Genomic DNA, 19,511 nt, shown 5'->3' on the forward strand with positions numbered 1-19,511 from the left:
CCACGCCGCCGAACCCATCACATCGTCACCCCCCTCCATCAAGCACACAAAGCGAGAGAGAGAGCAACCATGACGACGACCACAGAACCGACACAATTCCCCCTCCCGCCCCTCCTAACACACCCCTCCTCCTCGGGCCCCGCGACCCTCGTGACCCAGGGCGCCGAGGCCCGCCTCTACAAGACGACCTTCCTGACCGCCGACCGCCCCGCCGCCCTCAAGTACCGGCCCCCGAAGCCCTACCGCCACCCGACCCTCGACGCCCGCCTCACCCGCGCCCGCATCCTCGCCGAGGCCCGCGTCCTCGCGAAGTGCCGCCGCGACGGCTGCCCCGTCCCCGCCCTCTACGGCCTCGACGAGGCCGCCGGCTGGATCATGCTCGAGTGGATCCCCGGCGCCCCCGTCCGCGTGCGCGTCAACGAGTGGCTCGACGGCGTGGTCGCCGTGCCGGAGGGGCAGGGGCTGGCCGAGATCCCCGAGACGTCGGAGGCGGGGGATAAAGAGGTCGTGATGGCGGGAACGGAGGGCGCGCGAGTGGCAGAACAACAAGAAGCAGAAGACAAAGTCGTCGGACGGAGGAGGGACGCCACGGAACTGAAGAACCTGATGCGCAGGATGGGCGCCGCGGTGGGCAAGATGCACAAGATCGGGATCGTGCACGGGGACCTGACGACGTCGAACATGATGCTCCGCCCGCCTCGGCCGTCTGCGTCCGCGTCGAACGGGACCTCGGTTCTGGAGGGGGAGGTATACATCATCGACTTCGGGCTGGCGAGCCAGAGCACCTCGGACGAGGACCGCGCGGTCGATCTCTACGTTCTAGAGCGCGCCTTCGGTAGCACGCACCCGCGTGCCGAGGAGTTCTTCCAGGATGTGCTGGACGCATACCGCGATTCCTATAAGCAGGCACCCGTGGCGTTGAAGAAGCTGGAGGACGTGAGGATGAGGGGCCGGAAGAGGAGCATGATCGGCTGAGACATAATGTCGGGCATTAAGGAGGTAGATTTCAAGAAAAGAAAGAAAGGAATGAATTTGATACCCCTCGGTTGGAAGAGTCTATTTCCATCTGCTACGTTTCCCACATTCTTTGGTACTAATTTGTACAATGTTCAAGTCCGTCATGTAGCTCTGGAAGGTGTATTCCTGCCAAGATGCCTATCTATAACATGCCCAAAGGTTTGGTTAAGACCGTAATCCCCATAAAAAATAATTCCCGACGCCAGGTATAGTAATAATGCCGTGTGATATAGAACGCCGTTGTCATGCTATTATTAGTCGATTCCCGTACCGACTTTCCAGACCCAGCTCTTTATTGAGCGTTTGTCGCAGACATATGTGCAGACGCGCAAGCGCCGTGTGGTTTCTTCTTCTACTGTTGCTTGAGAGCGCACTTTGACTCAAACCATTTCGCAAACCGCACCGTCGGGATGTCGAACAATCTCCAGAAGACGTCGGCGGCCCAGATAACGGCAGGGATGCAGCCGAAAGATCCAATGATGAAACCGGCGTTGTACCACCACCCCTCGATGCCAGTGCGGCTGTACACAAATCTCTCGATGGTGTAGCCGACGGTGTGCATCACCGGGCCGTGCATGAGGTAGAGGGCGTAGCTGATCTTGCCCAGATACTGGATAGGCGCAGTGTTGAAGAAGGACTTCCATCTCGGCGAATGGCTGACGCTCAGTACGAAAAGGACAGAGCCGATAGATTGCCAGAAACGGTAGCCTTCCTCATCCCACCACTTGGGAATGAACGTGCAGAGCCAAACCCAGCCGGGAGTGTTTTCGTAGTTGATGTCGGGCTGGCACATGAAGTAGAGGGAGAGAATACTCAACATCGCCCAGAGGAATCCCGTGAACCGACTCTTGGTGGGGGGCTTCTCGTTTGTCGGCAGGGCGGAGGGCGGCTGGTTGTTGTTGTGGTTTCCTTGAATCAGGTCGTACTCGGCAAGCATCATGCCGAAGTAGAAGAGAAGCAGTTCCCAGCGGTTGTTGCGGTAGGTGAAGGCAATGATTCCCCAGAGGAAGAGGAAACGGAGACCAGTGCGCACGCGAGCCAGACCGATGAGGGTGACGAAAAGGTACATCGAACAGCGGAACTCCACAGGGATGGTCCAGAGATGGACATCGTAAGCTGCCAACAGTGTTAGTACAGGGCAAAGGCATTGCTTGAGTCCAACTTACAAGTGCTTCCGCCAAACCGCTCCCAACCGAAGATGTGGACGAAGTTGAACATGCTCCATACCCAGTCCACCAATTGTTCAGAGAGCGTATCCAACGGCTTGGGATGAGGCTCCATGACATTCTTGTGCCACTTTCGGTCGATGGCGAAGTCTCTGGTCCACTCGTAGACACCCATCTGCAACATGAGCATGATTCCGAAGGTCGAGATTGCCGTAGGCATGTAGAGCCTGATGAACCGTCGGAAAATGAGAGATGTCGTGGTGTTCGAAAACTCGTCCCATTTCTGGCTCCGGATAAGCTTGATCGGCTTCAGCGACAAGGCGTATCCCGAGATGACGAAGAAGAGGCAGACGGCCGGCGGGCCCTGGTAGAACAGTCGCAGGAACGGCAACTTGAGGATGTGGTAGTTGTTTTCGGAAGAGCCCCATCCTTCGGCGATGATGAAGGCCTGGTAGAAGTAGTGGCAGAAGAATACGAATAGAGCAGCGAGTCCACGCATGCCGTCGAGATATGATGTCGGGAACAGCTTCTCGGGACGGCCTCGTTCTCTCGTAAACCGACTTTGAACGAAACTAGGCAGCAAGAAGATGAGACCCCGAATCAGTGTTACCCTCCATGGTACGGCCCGCATGTAGCCAACGGCTCCTCGTGCTACTGTCGACCATCGTGGTATCGCGAAGCGGCTCTCGAGGTCGGCTCTACCGCTCTCGCTCTCGACGTCGGACAACGTCTTCTCGTCCAGCAGCCCCATACCCTCTTCGTGTGAGAGCGACACCTTGGAAGCTGCGTGCCCGTTCATTGTCCTGCAATGTGTCGGTTGGTTGTTTGGGCGTGTAGTTGACTCTTCCGAGGCCGAAGTGACAGATAGCAAGCTCAACTTCGACGAGGGCCTGGAGTCAGAGTGGAAGTAGAAGAGGAAGGGGCGGGAGGGAGTGTGATGGTTTTGATCCGGAAACCCTTGTATTCAGACGATCTGCTGGATCTGCAGATGGGAGGGGCGAGAAAGGAAAGAGACCGGGTGTGTAAGGTGCGAAAGGTAGGCGAGACAAGGTAATTGTAATGGGGAACAGACCCCGGGCCTGTGAAAGCAGAAGATGGATGGATGTTTCCCGAGGGAGACGGTCCGCTGGGTGTGTTCTGCCCGTCTTGGTCTTGTCTCGTCAAAGAAGCCCGTGTGACCTGGACCTGGACCTTGACCTTGCAGCTTAAGTCAAGAGAGGAGGGACCTTGGATTCCTGGGTCTCTTTGCTGGCACAACCGTGGGCCCTTAACGAAAGATATGTGGAGAATCTCTGGAAGATGTTCCAGACGCAGACAGGCAGTAAACAAGCCCAAAACCAAAAAGAAAGGGTCCGACTGGGCTGAGATCGGAGCGAGGTTTGCGCATAGAAGGAAGGCGTGGGTGCGCGGGCGTAGGTAGGCGTGGGCGTCGTGGAGATGGGAGACGTGCCCGCCGTGCACTTTCAACCCGGATTTAGGTAGCGTATCCGTAGGGAAAATAGGAAATACGACAAGACCACACGGAAGGAGCGTGAAGTGTGGGTGCGTAATGGGCAATGGGTGATGTGTAAGGGACGAAGAAGTAAGGAAGTAAGGTAGGTGAAAGTGTTGGGTAACGATGTAATGCGGCGCACTTCAGTAAGGAAGCGTGTGGTGTGGGTAGAAGAAGAGACTGTTTCAGGGTGTGGAAAGGTTTAAGTGTGGCAGCTATGACGGGTTTGGGGAGGGATGCACCATGGAACCATGTGCAGAGATGCCGTCAACGAGTTGGGAGGAAGCGTCTGCACAATGCGCAGCAGAGGGTGCAGATGCGGCTTTCTCTTGCCTCGATGAGGTGGTGGTGTATGTGAGGACGAAGTCAGATGTGCTTCGTCTGCTCGTGTCGTAGTCCAGGAACAAGGGACGAAGAGTCGAGGACAGGTCCGTCCACACCAGTCTAGGCAGTCTGTTCGTTCCGTTCCTGAGTCTCGGGGCCTCCGCAGTAACCCAGTTCCAACCTCTCGTCTTTTTTTCGGGGATTTTCTGTTTAAAAAAAGGAAGACGAGAATGACGGGGAACTAGAAAACCGTATTTGCCTAGAGTGACGGGAGGCACCCACCCAAAGGGAAGCCGAGGCGCGGATGTCAAAAGACTGTCTCCCAACTCGAGGCTCGCCAGCCAAAAGCCTGTGCGCACCTAAAATCGGATCGTGACCTCGAGTCACAGGGTGTTCTCTGTTCTCTTCGTTCGCTCGCTTCTGCGGTAGCGATTATCCGTAGCGTAGCATGCAATGAGGTAACCGCACGACCGAGATGGAGCCCAATGGGGCAGATGCAAAAGAAGGGATGAAACGATGGAAGTCGGCCGGTCGAGACAGGAACGAATATCGACCTCGGGAACAGGACGAGGGAGAGACAGCGAATGTGAGAAGGATGGAGAAAGTCCAAAGGGAAAAGCCAACACCAGACTGGAATATGACAGCAGCTCCAAAATCATCAAACACGATGCCGCAGGGGGACCAAAGGAGATGAACAGTAAGGGTTTCACTTTATATGGGAATAGCTAATAGAAAGAGATAGACATAGAACAGACGAGAAAGGAGAAGTGACGTGCAAAGGAAAATGAGCAAAGGGGTCCTTTGCGGCTTGCCAGAGACATCCAGTAAACATGGGCTAAGAATGGCATGTACCTCCGTCCTCAGTCCTGGAACCTGACCGCCGTGCAGTGCATGTGGAATACATACACAAAACGCACATAAAAACAAAATAAATGGCAAAAATTTGACCAGAGAGATGATGGGACGACTGGACGTCTGAGATAGCCAGCCACGCAAGGTACGTAGGATGGTACGCGGAGACAGGTCAATCAATATTCGATTCGCTTTGCCTCTTCTGGGGAACAAGCGACAAACCGACCAGTCGCCATCGTCTTCCCCCGTTAAAAGAGCCCCGTTTCCTCTCTGGTTGTCTGGGAGGGACATGGAGGGAGATGGAGGAGACCCAGTCCGCCGCGGGCGCCGCGCCCATCACAACATCTCCCGCCCGTTGCCCATGGCCATTCCGCCCGCTTCCTTCTGCAGGTACGCGACGGCAGTGGGAGGAAAGGGGACCACTGGACCAGGGGTAACATGGGGGGGTTTGTCGATGGCGATGGGGATGATGGAGACTAGCGTACGATAAGGGGAGGGTTAGAGGAGGGCTTGGGAAGTTGGGAGGGACAGGATGGGACGTCCATCTTGCGCATCACACTTCCGCCCAGAAATGCCAATACCATGACGATGATGGCATGGGCGGCGTTCAGCGTCAAGGACGGCAAGCCGCGGCCGAGCAGAGCTCTCGGCGCATGAGGATTCGGTGCCACTCTTGCCTCGAGCAGTCGTAAGCGATCTGGAGACTCGCCGGGGGTTGGCAGGATGAGAGAATCAGAAAACGATGGAGTTCCGGGGTCAGGAATGGAAGGAATTGGTCGAGAAGTCCCGGACGTACTTTGGGGCTCTACATAGTACAGATGCGGCAACAAGTTCAAGGTTGAGATCGGCGCTTGGATCCACGCTGCCGCGCTCGGGGGACCGGGGTGGGGGGCTCGAGACACTGAGTGTGCGGTGGTTGGCTAGGTTGGTGCGGCCCGGCTGCCAGTTAGCGGGTCCCTTGCTTTGCCAGTCTGTCAACTCTCTGGCTGCCAACTGTCAGCCAGTCCCGTCTGTCGTGGTGGTGTCTGGGTTTGCAAGCCTCTGGATGACTGTAATCTGACTGGCACACTGGACCGTGGCTATCGACATCCATTGATGAGGAAGCCCACTGGCAAACTGGCAAAAGAAGTGGACTTCAAACCCCAGTCAGGGGTGCAGCTTGTTTCCCGGCAGTCAACCCCTGGGTGATGTTCCAGATGTTGGCAATCCGTCACGTCCATTGCATGGCACAGCCGTCCGCCGCCTTGTTAGTGGTTACAGCGGAGACTTGGCCTCGACCACTATCACTCCAGTGTCCAGTCCCTCTCACTGCTCTCTTCTGAGGCCTCTCTCTCTCCCGTCCTCTCTCCCGTCTCTCCCCTTGCCTCACCGGTGAACCTGCTTCAATATTTCGACGCACCCTGGCCTCCGCGATGGAACCTGGCTACCATCCCCCAGGCTCAGCCGAATTTGTTTTGGAACCGTTGTTCCCCTTGGATCCAGTTTAAATCAAGTAGAACCTGACGATCGACATCCGAAAGCCGAGTCAGGCCACGCACCCATGGGTTCGCCCTGTCCCAGAGCCTTCCTCCCTTCTCGGATTGCTACCACAGCCCGAACTTGGAGGAAACCCAAGACGGCAAGACAAGGCAAGGCCTCCCGTTCTTAATGCCACCATGCTTCCGTCAAACGTCTGTCAGCAGAGCAAAACACGGCACACCGTATTCTATATTTGCCCCAAAGGCTGTTTCTTGACACTTGACCTTGTCGACTCTTAGTAATGCTCGTTGTTTTTTGAGTTTATGATACAGCGGGCGGTGCCACCAGGCTGATACAAACATGTCAGGTCTGTGGCCAGAATTCGACTCGCGTATCAATAATAACCGCCATTCCATTAGGCTTTTTTGGTTTTGGTATCCTCTCTACGTGACACTAAACACAGTGAAGGGAGTGTATGTGCGAAACCAACGCCCTGCCGAACCCAATATGCCAGAACCTGTGAACCCATTATACAGTCATATCCCCGCCGTGATGAGAAAAAAGAACGCCATTGACACCATGCCTCTATCATACCTTCCGAACGTTCAATGCATCATCATCTATGTGGAGAGCCAGTCGAGGAACTCGGGGGTGAAGTAGCTGATGACAATGGTGGCGCCAGCTCTGAGGATGCCCTCTGTTGACTCAAAAGCCATCGTCTTGAGATCGAAGACTCCCGACTTGGCGGCCGCGTGGATCATGGCGAACTCGCCGCTGACCTGGTACGCAGCAACAGGCATATCCTTGCCCAGCTCCTTCGCGTCGCTGATAATGTCGAGGTACTGACTAGCCGGCTTGACCATGATGATGTCGGCACCCTCGTTGATGTCACGGACGATTGCGCGGCGAGCCAGACCACGGCCGCCCGGAGGCAGCTGGTAGCACTTGCGGTCGCCGAAGGACGGCGCGGAGCCCGCAGCATCGCGGAAGGGGCCGTACAAGCAGCCGGAGAACTTGGCCGAGTATGACATAAGCACCGTCTTATGGGCAATGCCCTCCTCAATGAGCTTGAGCTTGATAGCGCGAATGCGGCCATCGTTCATGTCCGAGGGAGCGACGCAGTGGGCGCCGGCCATGGCGTAGGCAATCGCAACGTCGGAAATGCGGTCAACGGAAAGCTGGTTGTTCAAGCTGCCGTCGTCCCGGAGGATGCCGCAGTGGCCGTGAGAGGTGTACTCGCACAGGCAGACGTCGGCACAGATGAAGAGCTGAGGGAAGCGCTGGCGAATGGCGCGGATGCTCCTGATAACAGGGCCCTCCGGGTCGTCGGCGGAGGTGCCAAGAGCGTCCTTACTTCCGGGACGCACGGGCACACCGAACAACATAACGGAGCGCAGGCCCTTGCGCACCAGAGTCTCCAGCCACGCCATTGTTTTGTTGATGCCTCGGCGATACTGGCCGGGAAGCGAGGGGATAAGAACCTCCTCGTCGTCTTGGTCGGAAATGAAGAGGGGGTAAATCAGCATCGACTGGATACGAGTCAGCAGTGATTCATCACAACAGCCGCGAGGCCTTTGCGCATCTGCGGCTTACCTTTGTCAATTGCCTCTCCGCTTGCCACGAGCGGGCAAGAGGATGGAAATAACCGCCGTGCAGCTGAGATGAGATATCGCCAGAGATGCTGACGCTGGTGGCAGCGGTACTGGCGTAGGACATGGCGCGCGAGATATGCGACCGGCTGTCGTCGACGGTGGAGACGGAAGCGGCCTCGCCACGCGAGCGGCGCGGGACGCCGGAGTCCCTCAATGTGAGGTCCTGAACGAGGCTAGAGAAGGACATGGTGATGTTTGACGGCGTACGAGCTCAATGGCAGTTTTCGTCGGAGGTGAGGGGTTGGGTGGCGATGGCCGTCGGAGAAGCGGTTGGGGGGTTCAAGGAGTCAGGGCGAATGACGCCGCCGAGTTCGCAACAGAGGATGGGCGTAAGTTATTATATCGTCGCGACCGGAGATGCTCGCGAATATCGGATTTGAGAGGAGGAATGAGCGGTGAGGCGAAGTCGTACAGTAGTAAAGGGCGCGGACTGAAGGTTTGGGGCTGAAGATGGAAGAAAAAATACGGACGGCTGAAATGGCACGAGGAAAAGTGATGGCAAAGTCCAACCAGAGATTGACCGGGTTTGAAACAGACCAGCTTACCTTCCGCTTTGGCTGGTGCTGTCCCTCGGCAGGAGACGGATGGTGACTGTGGAGCCCGCCCGCCAGGTACTCAGCAAATAAGAGAGCGCAATGGCGCAATCAGCTGGCCAATCGTAGTCGGAGGAATGCTAATTTGCCATCGCCGGTGGCGCTGCGGCTTCTCCGCTCCGAAAGACCCCTCCTGCGGCGCATTTTCGCACTCTTGGAAATCCCCGTGCTCCCAACGGTGAGAACGAAACCGAAAGCGTCCACGACCCCTCCGGTCAGCCGAAAACGCAGTTAATTGACCTGGCTGACTGATATATCAAGCATCATCACGGCTCTCGGCAGGCAATTGGATATTCAGGAATTGTCATTTTCGGCGGTAGCGGCGTTCAATACGCTTTTTGTATCGGGCAGGGTCCCTTTTCGATACAGCATCTGTCAGAGATTTCGCTCCCTTGCTGATTGCCTCATACAGCCACTCGCACCAATCAAGTGACGCGAGAATCTAGATACCAATCCCGAGATGGGCCGAAGATCTCCGCGGGTGCCCGTGGACCCATTTTCCTTCCGCTCCTCCTCCGGCCACAAAACAACGTTCACCGGCCAAAACGGCCGCCGCAAGACCCGACAATGGCGGGGGTGATGGCCGGTGATGCCGGGCCTGGCCGCCGAGTCTTATTGTTTTCTTTCCTTCTTTCCCATCCTGTTTTGCTTCGAGTTTATTCATTCGAGCCTGGCTGAATGCAACAAGTGTTGCCTCGTAAGACCGGGCTTCCCACGATACAACCATAGTTCGCATAATGCAATCCATTGTTTGTCTATTCTTGATAACTGACACTATTCAAAATCATCATACCGCCGATGTCGTGAGTGCCATACTGTGTCAAGATGCGATCTCGATGAGGTCCCATCGTACCTGAGACTTCGGCTTCGGCTTTTCGCAAGCAAGCTCGCCGGCCCGAGTATTCTAAGAACGAGTCTCGCTAATCCCATTATCCTGCTTTTCTTCCTCGACTTTCAGCCATGGCGTATCTGTCTTGGATGCGATGTCCGGACTAAACACCACATGTTCCACATGTTCCCAAGCAACACTCAGTCCGCCTCTCCCAACCCACTGGCCACATTTGATCCGAACCTCTGTGGCGCTGAGATTCCATCTCTTCTCGGCCTTTGTGGTGTTTTGGGGTGGAAAACTTGAAAGATGATTCTAGTAGGCACCGCCAGGTGACCACAATGGTGACCACAAGGAGCTGCCCCTGAGCCCTTCAGCAAGCTTCTTCACAACACTCAAAGCCCCGAGGCCTCATCCACGTTCTCCCACGAGACTGCGGCTTAGACATCTCCAAGCCGTGTTTGCTGAAGGACCATGAAGCGGAACTCTTTAGTGACTGTCATAGGCCGGTCCAGGTCTCCGCTTTCGACTCTTGCCCTGAGAATCGACCAAACATTGGGTGAAACAGGGGGCCTCGAGGACAGAAACAGGAAGCCACGACGGGTCGGCTGGATGTTTACAAGAGGTAAGATCGATCCTGCCGAAAAGATTTCATCCGGACGAAGGGTCAGGTGCCTCAGACCGCCTGAGGTCGCCTCGCTTCCGATTTTCTGCGCCCTACTTCGCAACACGCGTCGAGTGTTCGGTTCCAACTTTTCTCTCCCATTGCAAAGATCACAACAGCTTCGGAGCCAGAACCCGTCACCAGCTTTGACGGCTAGGTGACAGGAGAATAAGAGTGTTCGATCCAGTAACCAGTCAGGTTGGTCTCAGGGGTGATTTTACCTCTCAATTTTGTTCTGACGCCCAAACAGGTTTTTCCAAGCGAGCTGCGCGAACTCGTGATCTGGACTCTAGGCTGAGCAGAGCATCGACGGAGTCGTCCGCTTCTTCTCTTCTAGGTGCCGTCAAAAATCACCGTTGGCCCAGTCCGATTCCCCTCATTCCTTCATCTTTTCCTGGACGCTTGTCGTCCTGTCCGTTCCTTCTAACCAACAGAGCAGTACTCATGCGCGATGAAGAAGAAATCCATGAGTACCCTCGCCTCCTTGGCGCCACGGCGTCGGGATAAGGGCAACACCAACAAGAATAGGGCTATCGATCCCCAAGGTAAGGAAGAAAATACTCACTTGCATGACGAGCGACAGCTGACACTCTCTTCAGAGATCTCGGCTCCTTCGCTGCCTACATCGACGCCGGTTGCTGACCCTGCCCGGCGTCCCGTTGAAACCCCAGGCACCAGTGAGACCGTCGACCGTTTGGCCAGTGCTCTCCTCGATAGCACTATATACGCCCATCCCAACGGGCTTGCCAGCCATCCGTCCGTCTTGCTATGCAATGTCGAGCCCTTCACCGCTGCGCCAGAATCTTCCCCTAACAATCTCGACATGGAGAACAACAATGGTGGCCCGGTTGTGGTCTACCCGAATGAAGAGAACGCTGTCTCCGGTCAGACTCGTACCAAGACTAACGCCTTCGCCACACCTCCTGCCATCCCTCGCAGGTCCTCTCGTCGCAGAGCGAAGCGCAACAAAAAGGTCGAAGTCTTTACGGACATCCAGGCCCCGGTCCCCAAACGACCTTTCCCCCAGTCCAGGACCACTGTGCTTGACGCTGGCTTCGATGTTGGCTTCGAAATGGGTAAGAAGAGCGACCCTTTCATCACAGGATCTACGACAGCGCCATTGGGCAGACTCGCAAAGCAGACAGGTGGCCGTACCGCACATGACTTGGACGCTACCAGCCCCAACATTGTCAATGACAAGCTTGCCGCAATGCTGGCTGCCACTGAGGCTCTGAAACCCGGGGGATCTCAGAACAATACCCCTGTCAGCTCGGCCAAGCCTTCGCGATTCAAGAAGTCCAACAACTTGATGTCCAAGGTCCGCAAGGCCTTTGACGTCTTTCAACCCAAGCCCACCACTCCTGAGTCTAAGATTCGCGGCAAGATCTCGGCGCCTGTCGGCTTGACCACTTGCGACTTGCCGAACCCTGCGACACACTACCATCTGGAGGAAGTTGAACAACCGTCGCCGGTCAGCTCGATCGAGATTCGCCTGAACGAAGGCTCCAACCTTAACAACCAGAAGGTTCGAAGCATTGTTGGAGGTCGCATTCGGCGGAAGCCAGTTCCCGACGATGGCAGATCGCTCCGCAGTCGTGGCTCTGGCTCCGGCTCTGGGTCTGTCTCTAGCTTCCGCGGTGACCCTTTCTCCGAGCCCCTCCAGTTCACTCGCACGCCTACTCCCTTCGAGCATCGTCTCAAGACGAGCATTGATTCGGACAGCATTCCTCCGGTTCCTCGTCTTAACCCATTCGAATCCGAGAGATACTTCGATGACAATCTCGAGGGCTTTCTCCCTGATAAGCCTCTGTGTGCCTCCACACCCCGCAACCGAAATGGAAAGAAGGCTGTCCCCTTTGAGAGCCCTTCTTACCGGTGTGCGAAGATCGATGGTCGTCACCAGCTTTCTGGCGGTGTATCTGGTGGTATTGGTCAGCGCAAGCTCAAGCTCGACCTGGAGGGAGTTCGCCTCTTTCACGACAACACCGACCTTAGCATGAAGAAGCACCCTTCGCCTAGCAAGGCTGACTTGAACGACCTCGAGACCCAGTTTCGCGCCTATGCCATTGAGCAAATTAAGAAGGCCCCTTCTCACGAGCAAGACGAGTTAGTCACTAAGTTCGCTGGTCTCATTGGTCCCAACGCGCTCACTCCGCGTGACAAGAATCTGCCGATGAAGGCGTGCTCCAGCAAGGAGGATACCGGCAACGAATTCAGCGTCGTTTCTGAGCGCAAGTACACCCGCGATGCTTCCGTTCTTTCTACCCGGCAGTCGCGCATTCCGCGCCCTGTGGAGCCGGCTACCACACTTCCCACCCGTCGCTTCGGCCTCCAGCGCCAGCCCGCCAATTTGAGCGCATTGGAGATTGACGAGTTGCAGTAGGATGCGACTGAGTATGCTATTTGAAGCAAAAGGGAAGAATGGGCTCGATCTTGCAACTGCTAGGTTACGTCGTCAGCAGGAAATGCCCGCTTCTTTGTCACCTTCGACAGCCTTCGATCATGGTGCCTTCTGGCAAGCATCCGCCCACACCAAACGGCAACGACATATTACATGGGCGTTGCCTATCTACTCGACGACCATTCTGACTCTTCAGATACGGCTTGCTGCCTAGCCATGGCTGGCGGTAAGCAAATACGTCAAAACTCCACTCTCTGTTGAGTATTGCGGATTGTCAACCAACGCATCTAGCTACGGTCGACGCCCGCCCTTCAAGCAAATTTGTGTAAGTGATCATGTCTCTTGAACCCGAGGAAATATCTAATGTGGTGCAGCAGAGTATCGCAATTTGATTGCAATGCGCAGCACGTCGCGCCATTTCCTATGTTCATAACCACGCGACAAGAGGGTTATCACGATGGACAGTTCAGCGAGACAGCATAACCATAATATCAAGTCCTAGCACCTTATTGGGTCTAGGCACCGGTTTTTTGCTGGTCTTCGGCTGATGCAGTTTCATCACATTTGGTACACGGTTCAACTCAATCAGTTTGTGTTTTCACGTCGCTCAGAAACGGGCGAGTACGGATGGGAGCCTTGAGACAGGTTTCCCCATCGGACAACATGATGTTTACGACGGATCAACTGGGCAAGGCAGGTTAACGAACAGGGTCGGAAGGTGGACTTGGGTTACTCTGGAAAATTGCAGGTCATGGGGCACCGTAGGATCGCCATAGTAGTAGACAGCCCCTCAGGAACGTATATAGTTCAGATCAGATCTCAACACAGTCCGCATCTCAAATAAATCACTTCAGCAGTGGGTTGATATTTGATATGCCAGGTGCTTGCATTTGCAATATGTAATACAGACGTGGTATCTCTAAAGCCATCTCGCTAGTCTTAACAGTAGTGGTACAAGTGGTATCCTTCTCATCCGCTCAGCTCTTCCCTAGAGCTCTTCTCATCATCATGAACCATTACAAATGAAAACGCTTTGTCGTATCGTGTGAGGAGATCGCTCCGCTCATCTAGTAGCGATAGCGGCGGTGGGAGCCGCGGCCGTCGGTGCCGTGCATGCGGCGGGTGCCGGCGGCCTTCTGGCCAGGGCGGCGGGTGAGCGTGCCCTTGAGCTTGAGCATGGCGCCCGAGATCTTGTCGCCCATGGAGGGCTTGCGGCGCTGGTGGTGGACCGGGGCCGTGGTGACGGGGCCGCGGCGGCGGGAGAAGAGACCGCCGCGCTTACGGGTGGTGGTCGTGGTCGTGGTGGTGTGGTGGTGGTGACGGGCCGGAGCACGACGGCGAGTGAAGAGGCCGCCGCGGCGGGGGGCGGTGGTGGTGGTGTGGTGAGCGCGGGTGGATCTGAGAGGCATGTTGGGTGGTTTGGGTTGTAGAAGTGTTTTTAAGTTGGTAGTATGGTTGTTATTGATCTGGGTAGACCTTTGGAAGTCTGAAGATTGTTTGATGGTTGTTTGGGTTGTTTGGTTTGGTAGCTGATGTTGAGGAGGAACTACATATGGATGTGATGGGGAACGGACGATGGTTTATATGCTTTTCGTGACGGGATTTCGTAAGGCTGGCCTCTCTGGGAGCCTGGAACTAGACGGGTGGTCGTGTATTCGGGTGGGATGGCATCATCAGAGGCACGAACGAGCAGGGGCCCATGGTTGAAAGGAAGGGTGCTTGGGGGATGATGTCAAGGCCCGGGTTGGATCGACGGGAGCTCGACGTTTGTGTTTCAAACGCTACGGAGGGAGGGGGAGGGGCTACGACATTGTGGACGAACGATTCACTTCACTTCTCGGAATTCTCAGAGGAGGGGGAGACAGAGAGGCGGGAATGATGCGCAAAGGGTCCAAAACCTGCATCTTGGTCCACTTTCCGGACTCCTCCTCTGACGACGGGAGGAATGATGATGGAGGGGGGTAAAAGGACCCTGAATGTGGTGAATGTGACGTCCCTTGCAGTGCTTCGCGACCCGGGGTGTGAACGACTTCTTACGTAGGACGACCTAATTCGGACTGTTCAAGCCACAGAAGGCTGGGCGCCTGATAGGCAACTGAGCACATCAACAACACGTCTTGGAGATGAGGTCAAAGTTCGGGTGTGGTTGGTGAGAGATGGACGGGCCCAGAACAATCCAACCGTCCGAAAAACAAGTTTAAGGGTCCTGTGGCTGGTGACGTAGCGGGTGCGCGGAGGGAAGGGAAGCCCATTGGCTCCAGCCTCTCATCCCTGTCTCTGTTGCTCGGATCAGGCGTTTGCGTGCGAATGAAGTTCCGCCAATGAGCATCGTGGCTCAGGTAAAACGGTAGGGATGTGGCTGATGGTGGTATGATGTCATGGGGCGACGGGGCGCTTGGCCTGGTACAGCACGTCTTGCTTCGGGACCATCTATGCCAAAACGGTTTTCGTCGTTGGGCGGTTATCACCCGTCTGGATGACGGCCGCTTCTGCGTTGCTGACGACGGCGTTCGGGGATTCGACGTCAGTTTTGCGGGCTTTCGAGGCCGCTTGGGAGGTTCTTGAGGGGAGAGGGCGGGTCTGGATTGCGATGGAACGGAGGATCGCTGAGGGGAAATGACATATTCCGTCTTGGTTGACGGTTATTACGGCTTTGGAATGATGTTGGACCGTTGAGCTTTTACTTGATACGTACTTTGAGCAACGGAATGATCATCAAAGGTAAGCGCGGAAACAGTCACTCTTCGACGGATGAGGTAGGTTGTCTATTATCTCTGATCTATCTTTGTTTTCCGTGGGCAACAGCGGCTGTCGTAAGTTGGAAACCAGTTCCAGAAACCACCGTCATATCTTTCCGTTATCACAATTCGTCATTCGGGTCTTGCAGTTCCAGTATGACGGGATAGATTGAACCCAGGATCCTATGCCGTCGACGACCAGGCAGAATCTCTGACCCAACTGGTTCAACTCTTGAGGGCGGTCGAAACCTGTGATGGGAAGCAGTGGCCTGCGATATCAACTGGGGCCTAAGTGCGTCGAGGAGATGGACACCCCAGGGAGCCTCGGTTTGGACAGGCTCAAGCCGATAGAATGAGGAGTCAGTTTTCGTTCAGCCACAAAGGTCGTCGCAAAGGTCATCCCAGTCTTGAATTTTGCTGAGAGAAGTCTGGTACAGCTGCAGTCAAGCTCGTTGATGGTGGTCAGAATACCGCGCACGAACTTAGTCTCTGACTCTCATGAAAGTCTAAGCAATGACAATAAGTGAGTGGATGAGTTTACACTGCCAGTTGTGTCGATAGCCCACCAAGACAACACGGCTTAGCAGGTACTTTCCCATTCACTTTGTTACGTCGCACAGTACTCAGTTCGGGAGGGCACCGGCTGAACGAAGATGCACCTTGATCTTCTCAAGGTCCTCTCCAGAGAACCCCAATGTCCCGGTCACGTAGCCCTCCCAGCCACCATGCACATCTCCCACACCCATGACAAACGCATCCCAACACGACTTCTGCAGGCTACACATATTGTAGAAGCCCGGATGCTCGTCATCGGCGAAAGTCCCAGTCCCTACACGGGCATAGTGAAGCAATCTCTCTCGAGCAGGTTCGGTGCCGATTCGGGAGAGCATGTAATCGAAGCAGACATCCTCGGGAGTCGCGCCGGCGAGAGATTGCAGAATACCCGCCAGCACGCCGGTGCGGTCACGTCCGGCTAGTAGGTTTTGTCAGTGGCTTGTTTCCGACAGCCCCGTTGAGCATACTTGACGTACCAGTGCAGTGGAAGAGAAACGGCTCTCCAGGCCTATCGCGGAGGTGCTCCAAAACGGCGCGGAAGCTGGGTCGGTAGATCTGCAGCACCTTGAGGTACTCCTTTCTCAAGCCCGCCTCACCGCCACCTTGAACGAACTCGTCCAACACGGGAGGCAGGTCGACGCTGGTGCTGTTGAACCAGGTGTTTTCGACGCCATCGACGTCTGGGTCTGGGGCCTTCTCGCGTTCCTGCGGAGAACGAATGTCGAAGATGCGCTTCACGCTCGTGGAGAGCCAGGACAGTGCCTGCGGGTCTTTAGCGGCGACTTCGAGGGTACCGCACCGATAGATTAGGCCTGGACGGATCGCCGAGCCTGGGACCGCACCAAGATCTCGGATGTTGATGAACGAGGTCGAAGGGATGAAGGGCGGTGAGCTGAGGGCTGGAAGGAGGACTTCGGGTGGGATGTGGTTGCGGACGTCTGTCTCGGCGAGGTGCTCCAGTCGGTCTCTGGTCAATGCCATCTCGACAGCCATTGAGAGATAAATGAGGCAATTTTGAGTTGGGTTGCTGGGTCTGGGCGTCGAAGGGCTTCTGAAAGATGAGGCCGTATCTCGAGAGTACCTTAAGTACAGTGAGATTGCCTATAGTATTAGCCTATGAGATGGCAAGCCTTGCTTACTTCCCCCCCATTGTGTCTGAGTATCATGGGCTGACTGGAGGTTGCAAAACCGCATTATCTCAGCCAAAGTAGAAACCCAGATTCGCCAAACAGATCTTGTCGGGGTGAAGCATACTTTGAAAAATGACCTGTAGGTGTCTCGACATGGAGCTACCTAGGTTTTGTGCCTGCTGCCAATATATTGAGCCCCGGAATGCGGGTGGACGTCTCCTCAGCTCATAGCGGCGGGCATTGGGGGAAGGTAGACCCAGATCGTCGCCTGTGTCTCATTCTTGTATCCATCTCTTAAACCCTTCTGGAGTAACCGAATGATTGGAATTTGACATTGTGAAGGGCATTTGTGAAGACGATTAAAGCACGATCGGTTTCCTCAAGACCACAAAGATAAGGTCAGATAAGATAAGATTTCTTATCACGATAAGAAATTCAGCCTTCCACATTGAATTTCAAGGCCAAGCTGTCGACCCCTCTGCAAGCCAGTGATACAACCTCATTTCTCTGAATTGATGTCCAATTGAGAATCAAGCATCATGGCTTCGAATGCGTTTCTGAAATGGGGCTTGGGACTTTCAGCCGGTATTGCTGGGGTCGCCGTCGCCGTTGTTCGCCTCCAGCAGCCTCTGAGCACTGTCGCAGAAACCACTTATTGCTACCAGGGCATCCGGACGCACGATGAAGCCCAACCTTCAGCCCAATGCTTCACGGTCTCGGACGGCAAATTTTCTCGCGTCTTCCCATGGGAAGATGCGAGCTTGACCACCAATGTCGGCTATGTCATCCCCGGCTTATGGGATGGTCACGGCCACCTCATCCAGTACGGCGAGTTTCTCCACTCGGCGGACTTGTTTGGTGCGGCTTCTCTTGATGATGTGAGAGGACGTTTGAGAGAATATGTCGAAAGTCACCCGGATGCTGGCACAAAGGACGAATGGATTCGCGGCATCGGGTGGGATCAGAACGTATATGGCAAGATGCCTACCGCTGTGAGTCTCCCGTTTCCCGCATCTGTGAGTGACCAAACTGAGGCGCGATAAGGCAGACATTGAGGAAGATGAACTTCTGAAGGGCAAATACTTCATGCTCGACAGAATCGACGTTCATTGTGCTTGGGTATCCCAGGCCGTGCTGGACCTCCTGCCCGCTGACATCCCCGATGTCCCAGGTGGTGAAATCGTCAGACAGCCCGGCATGGGCGTCTTTTGCGACAACGCCATGGATCTGGTGACCAATCTATGGCCCAAGCCTGGCCCCGAGAAGAAGAAGGAGTTTGTCTCCGCCGCCATGGCTAAGTTGAATGAGGTCGGCCTCGTTGGCATGCACGATGCCGGCGTGATCCCAGAGCAGCTCGACCTGTACGCTGAGATGGCCCAAACAGACGACTGGACCGTTCGGGTCTACGCTATGTTGGAGTGTGCGCAGAGAAATACGTTCTGCCCCGATGACGCTGCGCGCGTTTTCCACGAGGACGACATGTTCAGCGTCAAGTCTGTGAAGCTCTTCGCCGGTTCGTTGCTCTGTGAGCTTTATTATCTGGTATCGAACGCTAACTTGACATAGACGGCGCCCTTGGAAGCTGGGGAAGCGCGATGATCGAACCCTACAGCGACCGCCCCGATACCTCTGGATCTCTTCTCGTCAACGGTTCTACTCTGCTGCAACTTGGCAAGTCGTGGGCGTCTATTGGCTACCAAGTGAACATCCACGCCATTGGCGACCTTGCGAACCGGCTGGCCGTAGATGCCCTGGAAGCTGGCCTCAAGGTAGCATGTCCCGAGGGTGATCTAGCAGAATGCCAGTCTCGACACCGCTTCCGCATCGAACACTCCCAGATCATCCACGAAGAAGACCAGAAGAGGATCCACGCCATTGGCATACTCCCTTCGATTCAGCCCACTCACGCTACCTCCGACATGAAATACGCCAAGCTACGCCTCGGTCCCGAACGCACCAAAAAGGAAGCATACCGTATGAGATCGTTCATGGACATCGGTCCCATTCTAGGCAGCGACTTCCCCGTGGAGCCCCCAAACCCTTTTGAGGGCATCTACGCCGCCGTCACACGGAAGAATCCTCAGACGGGTTCCGGCCCCAATGGAAGCGCCGAAGGGTGGCACACCGATGAAGCTTTGAGCCTGGATGAGGCGCTCTTTGGGTTTACCAAGAGCCCCGCTTTCGGGGCCTTTATGGAGGGACGCGCCGGTGTCATCAAGGAAGGTGCTCTGGCCGACTGGGTTGTGTTGGACGAGCCCCTCGAGGCCATGGAAATTGATGACATACGAAATCTAAAGGTCAAAGAAACCTGGGTCGGAGGCAAGCAAGTCTTTGCACGCGATTGATGATAGCGAGAAGAGTATCCGTACATATACAATAACCAATGCTGAAAGTTTTCGTGTAGGTGGCAAAAACGCAACTGAAGTCAAAGTATGATCATGAAAAGCCCACATTAAGACACCCGCCAGGCAATAAGGGTCTCCCAACGTGCGCGCCAAAGTTCGTCACAGTCATGGGCCACAGAGGTAATGCAGTTGGGCGTAAAGCAAGGTTGGCGGAAGCCAGTATTTGATTCTCCGAAATCACTTAACATCAGACTTCCCCTGCACATCACCTCACACCGAGGAAGAGAGCAGCCGT

The 19,511-nt window shown here is 55.3% G+C and overlaps 7 protein-coding genes across 7 annotated transcripts; 3 read left to right on the forward strand and 4 right to left on the reverse strand.

Moving 5' to 3' along the window:
- Positions 1-69: 69 nt before the first annotated feature.
- On the forward strand, positions 70-975 carry CkaCkLH20_00368 (uncharacterized protein; the record flags this gene model as incomplete). The annotated part of the gene is made up of 1 exon (XM_038883088.1): positions 70-975. The coding sequence occupies one exon, from the start codon at positions 70-72 to the stop codon at positions 973-975; it is 906 nt and encodes a 301-aa protein (XP_038751793.1).
- Positions 976-1,369: 394 nt separating this feature from the next.
- CkaCkLH20_00369 (hard surface induced protein 3-like protein) lies at positions 1,370-2,982 on the reverse strand (the record flags this gene model as incomplete). Its single annotated transcript, XM_038883089.1, has 2 exons — positions 1,370-2,133; positions 2,184-2,982. 2 exons carry the CDS (start codon positions 2,980-2,982, stop codon positions 1,370-1,372), a joined length of 1,563 nt encoding a protein of 520 aa, XP_038751794.1.
- Positions 2,983-6,929: 3,947 nt separating this feature from the next.
- On the reverse strand, positions 6,930-8,148 carry CkaCkLH20_00370 (delta-aminolevulinic acid dehydratase; the record flags this gene model as incomplete). The annotated part of the gene is made up of 2 exons (XM_038883090.1): positions 6,930-7,838; positions 7,903-8,148. 2 exons carry the CDS (start codon positions 8,146-8,148, stop codon positions 6,930-6,932), a joined length of 1,155 nt encoding a protein of 384 aa, XP_038751795.1.
- A 2,350-nt stretch (positions 8,149-10,498) lies between these two features.
- Positions 10,499-12,430, forward strand: CkaCkLH20_00371 (uncharacterized protein; the record flags this gene model as incomplete). The annotated part of the gene is made up of 2 exons (XM_038883091.1): positions 10,499-10,592; positions 10,647-12,430. 2 exons carry the CDS (start codon positions 10,499-10,501, stop codon positions 12,428-12,430), a joined length of 1,878 nt encoding a protein of 625 aa, XP_038751796.1.
- A 1,085-nt stretch (positions 12,431-13,515) lies between these two features.
- Positions 13,516-13,857, reverse strand: CkaCkLH20_00372 (uncharacterized protein; the record flags this gene model as incomplete). Its single annotated transcript, XM_038883092.1, has 1 exon — positions 13,516-13,857. The coding sequence occupies one exon, from the start codon at positions 13,855-13,857 to the stop codon at positions 13,516-13,518; it is 342 nt and encodes a 113-aa protein (XP_038751797.1).
- Positions 13,858-15,809: 1,952 nt separating this feature from the next.
- Positions 15,810-16,734, reverse strand: CkaCkLH20_00373 (uncharacterized protein; the record flags this gene model as incomplete). The annotated part of the gene is made up of 2 exons (XM_038883093.1): positions 15,810-16,159; positions 16,218-16,734. The coding sequence occupies 2 exons, from the start codon at positions 16,732-16,734 to the stop codon at positions 15,810-15,812; spliced, it is 867 nt and encodes a 288-aa protein (XP_038751798.1).
- Positions 16,735-17,410: 676 nt separating this feature from the next.
- Positions 17,411-19,216, forward strand: CkaCkLH20_00374 (amidohydrolase 3; the record flags this gene model as incomplete). The annotated part of the gene is made up of 3 exons (XM_038883094.1): positions 17,411-17,863; positions 17,916-18,384; positions 18,438-19,216. The coding sequence occupies 3 exons, from the start codon at positions 17,411-17,413 to the stop codon at positions 19,214-19,216; spliced, it is 1,701 nt and encodes a 566-aa protein (XP_038751799.1).
- Positions 19,217-19,511: the final 295 nt, after the last annotated feature.

Source organism: Colletotrichum karsti (assembly GCF_011947395.1).
Source record: "Colletotrichum karsti strain CkLH20 chromosome Unknown Scaffold1, whole genome shotgun sequence".
In the NCBI taxonomy this organism is placed as follows: Eukaryota; Fungi; Ascomycota; class Sordariomycetes; order Glomerellales; family Glomerellaceae; genus Colletotrichum; species Colletotrichum karsti.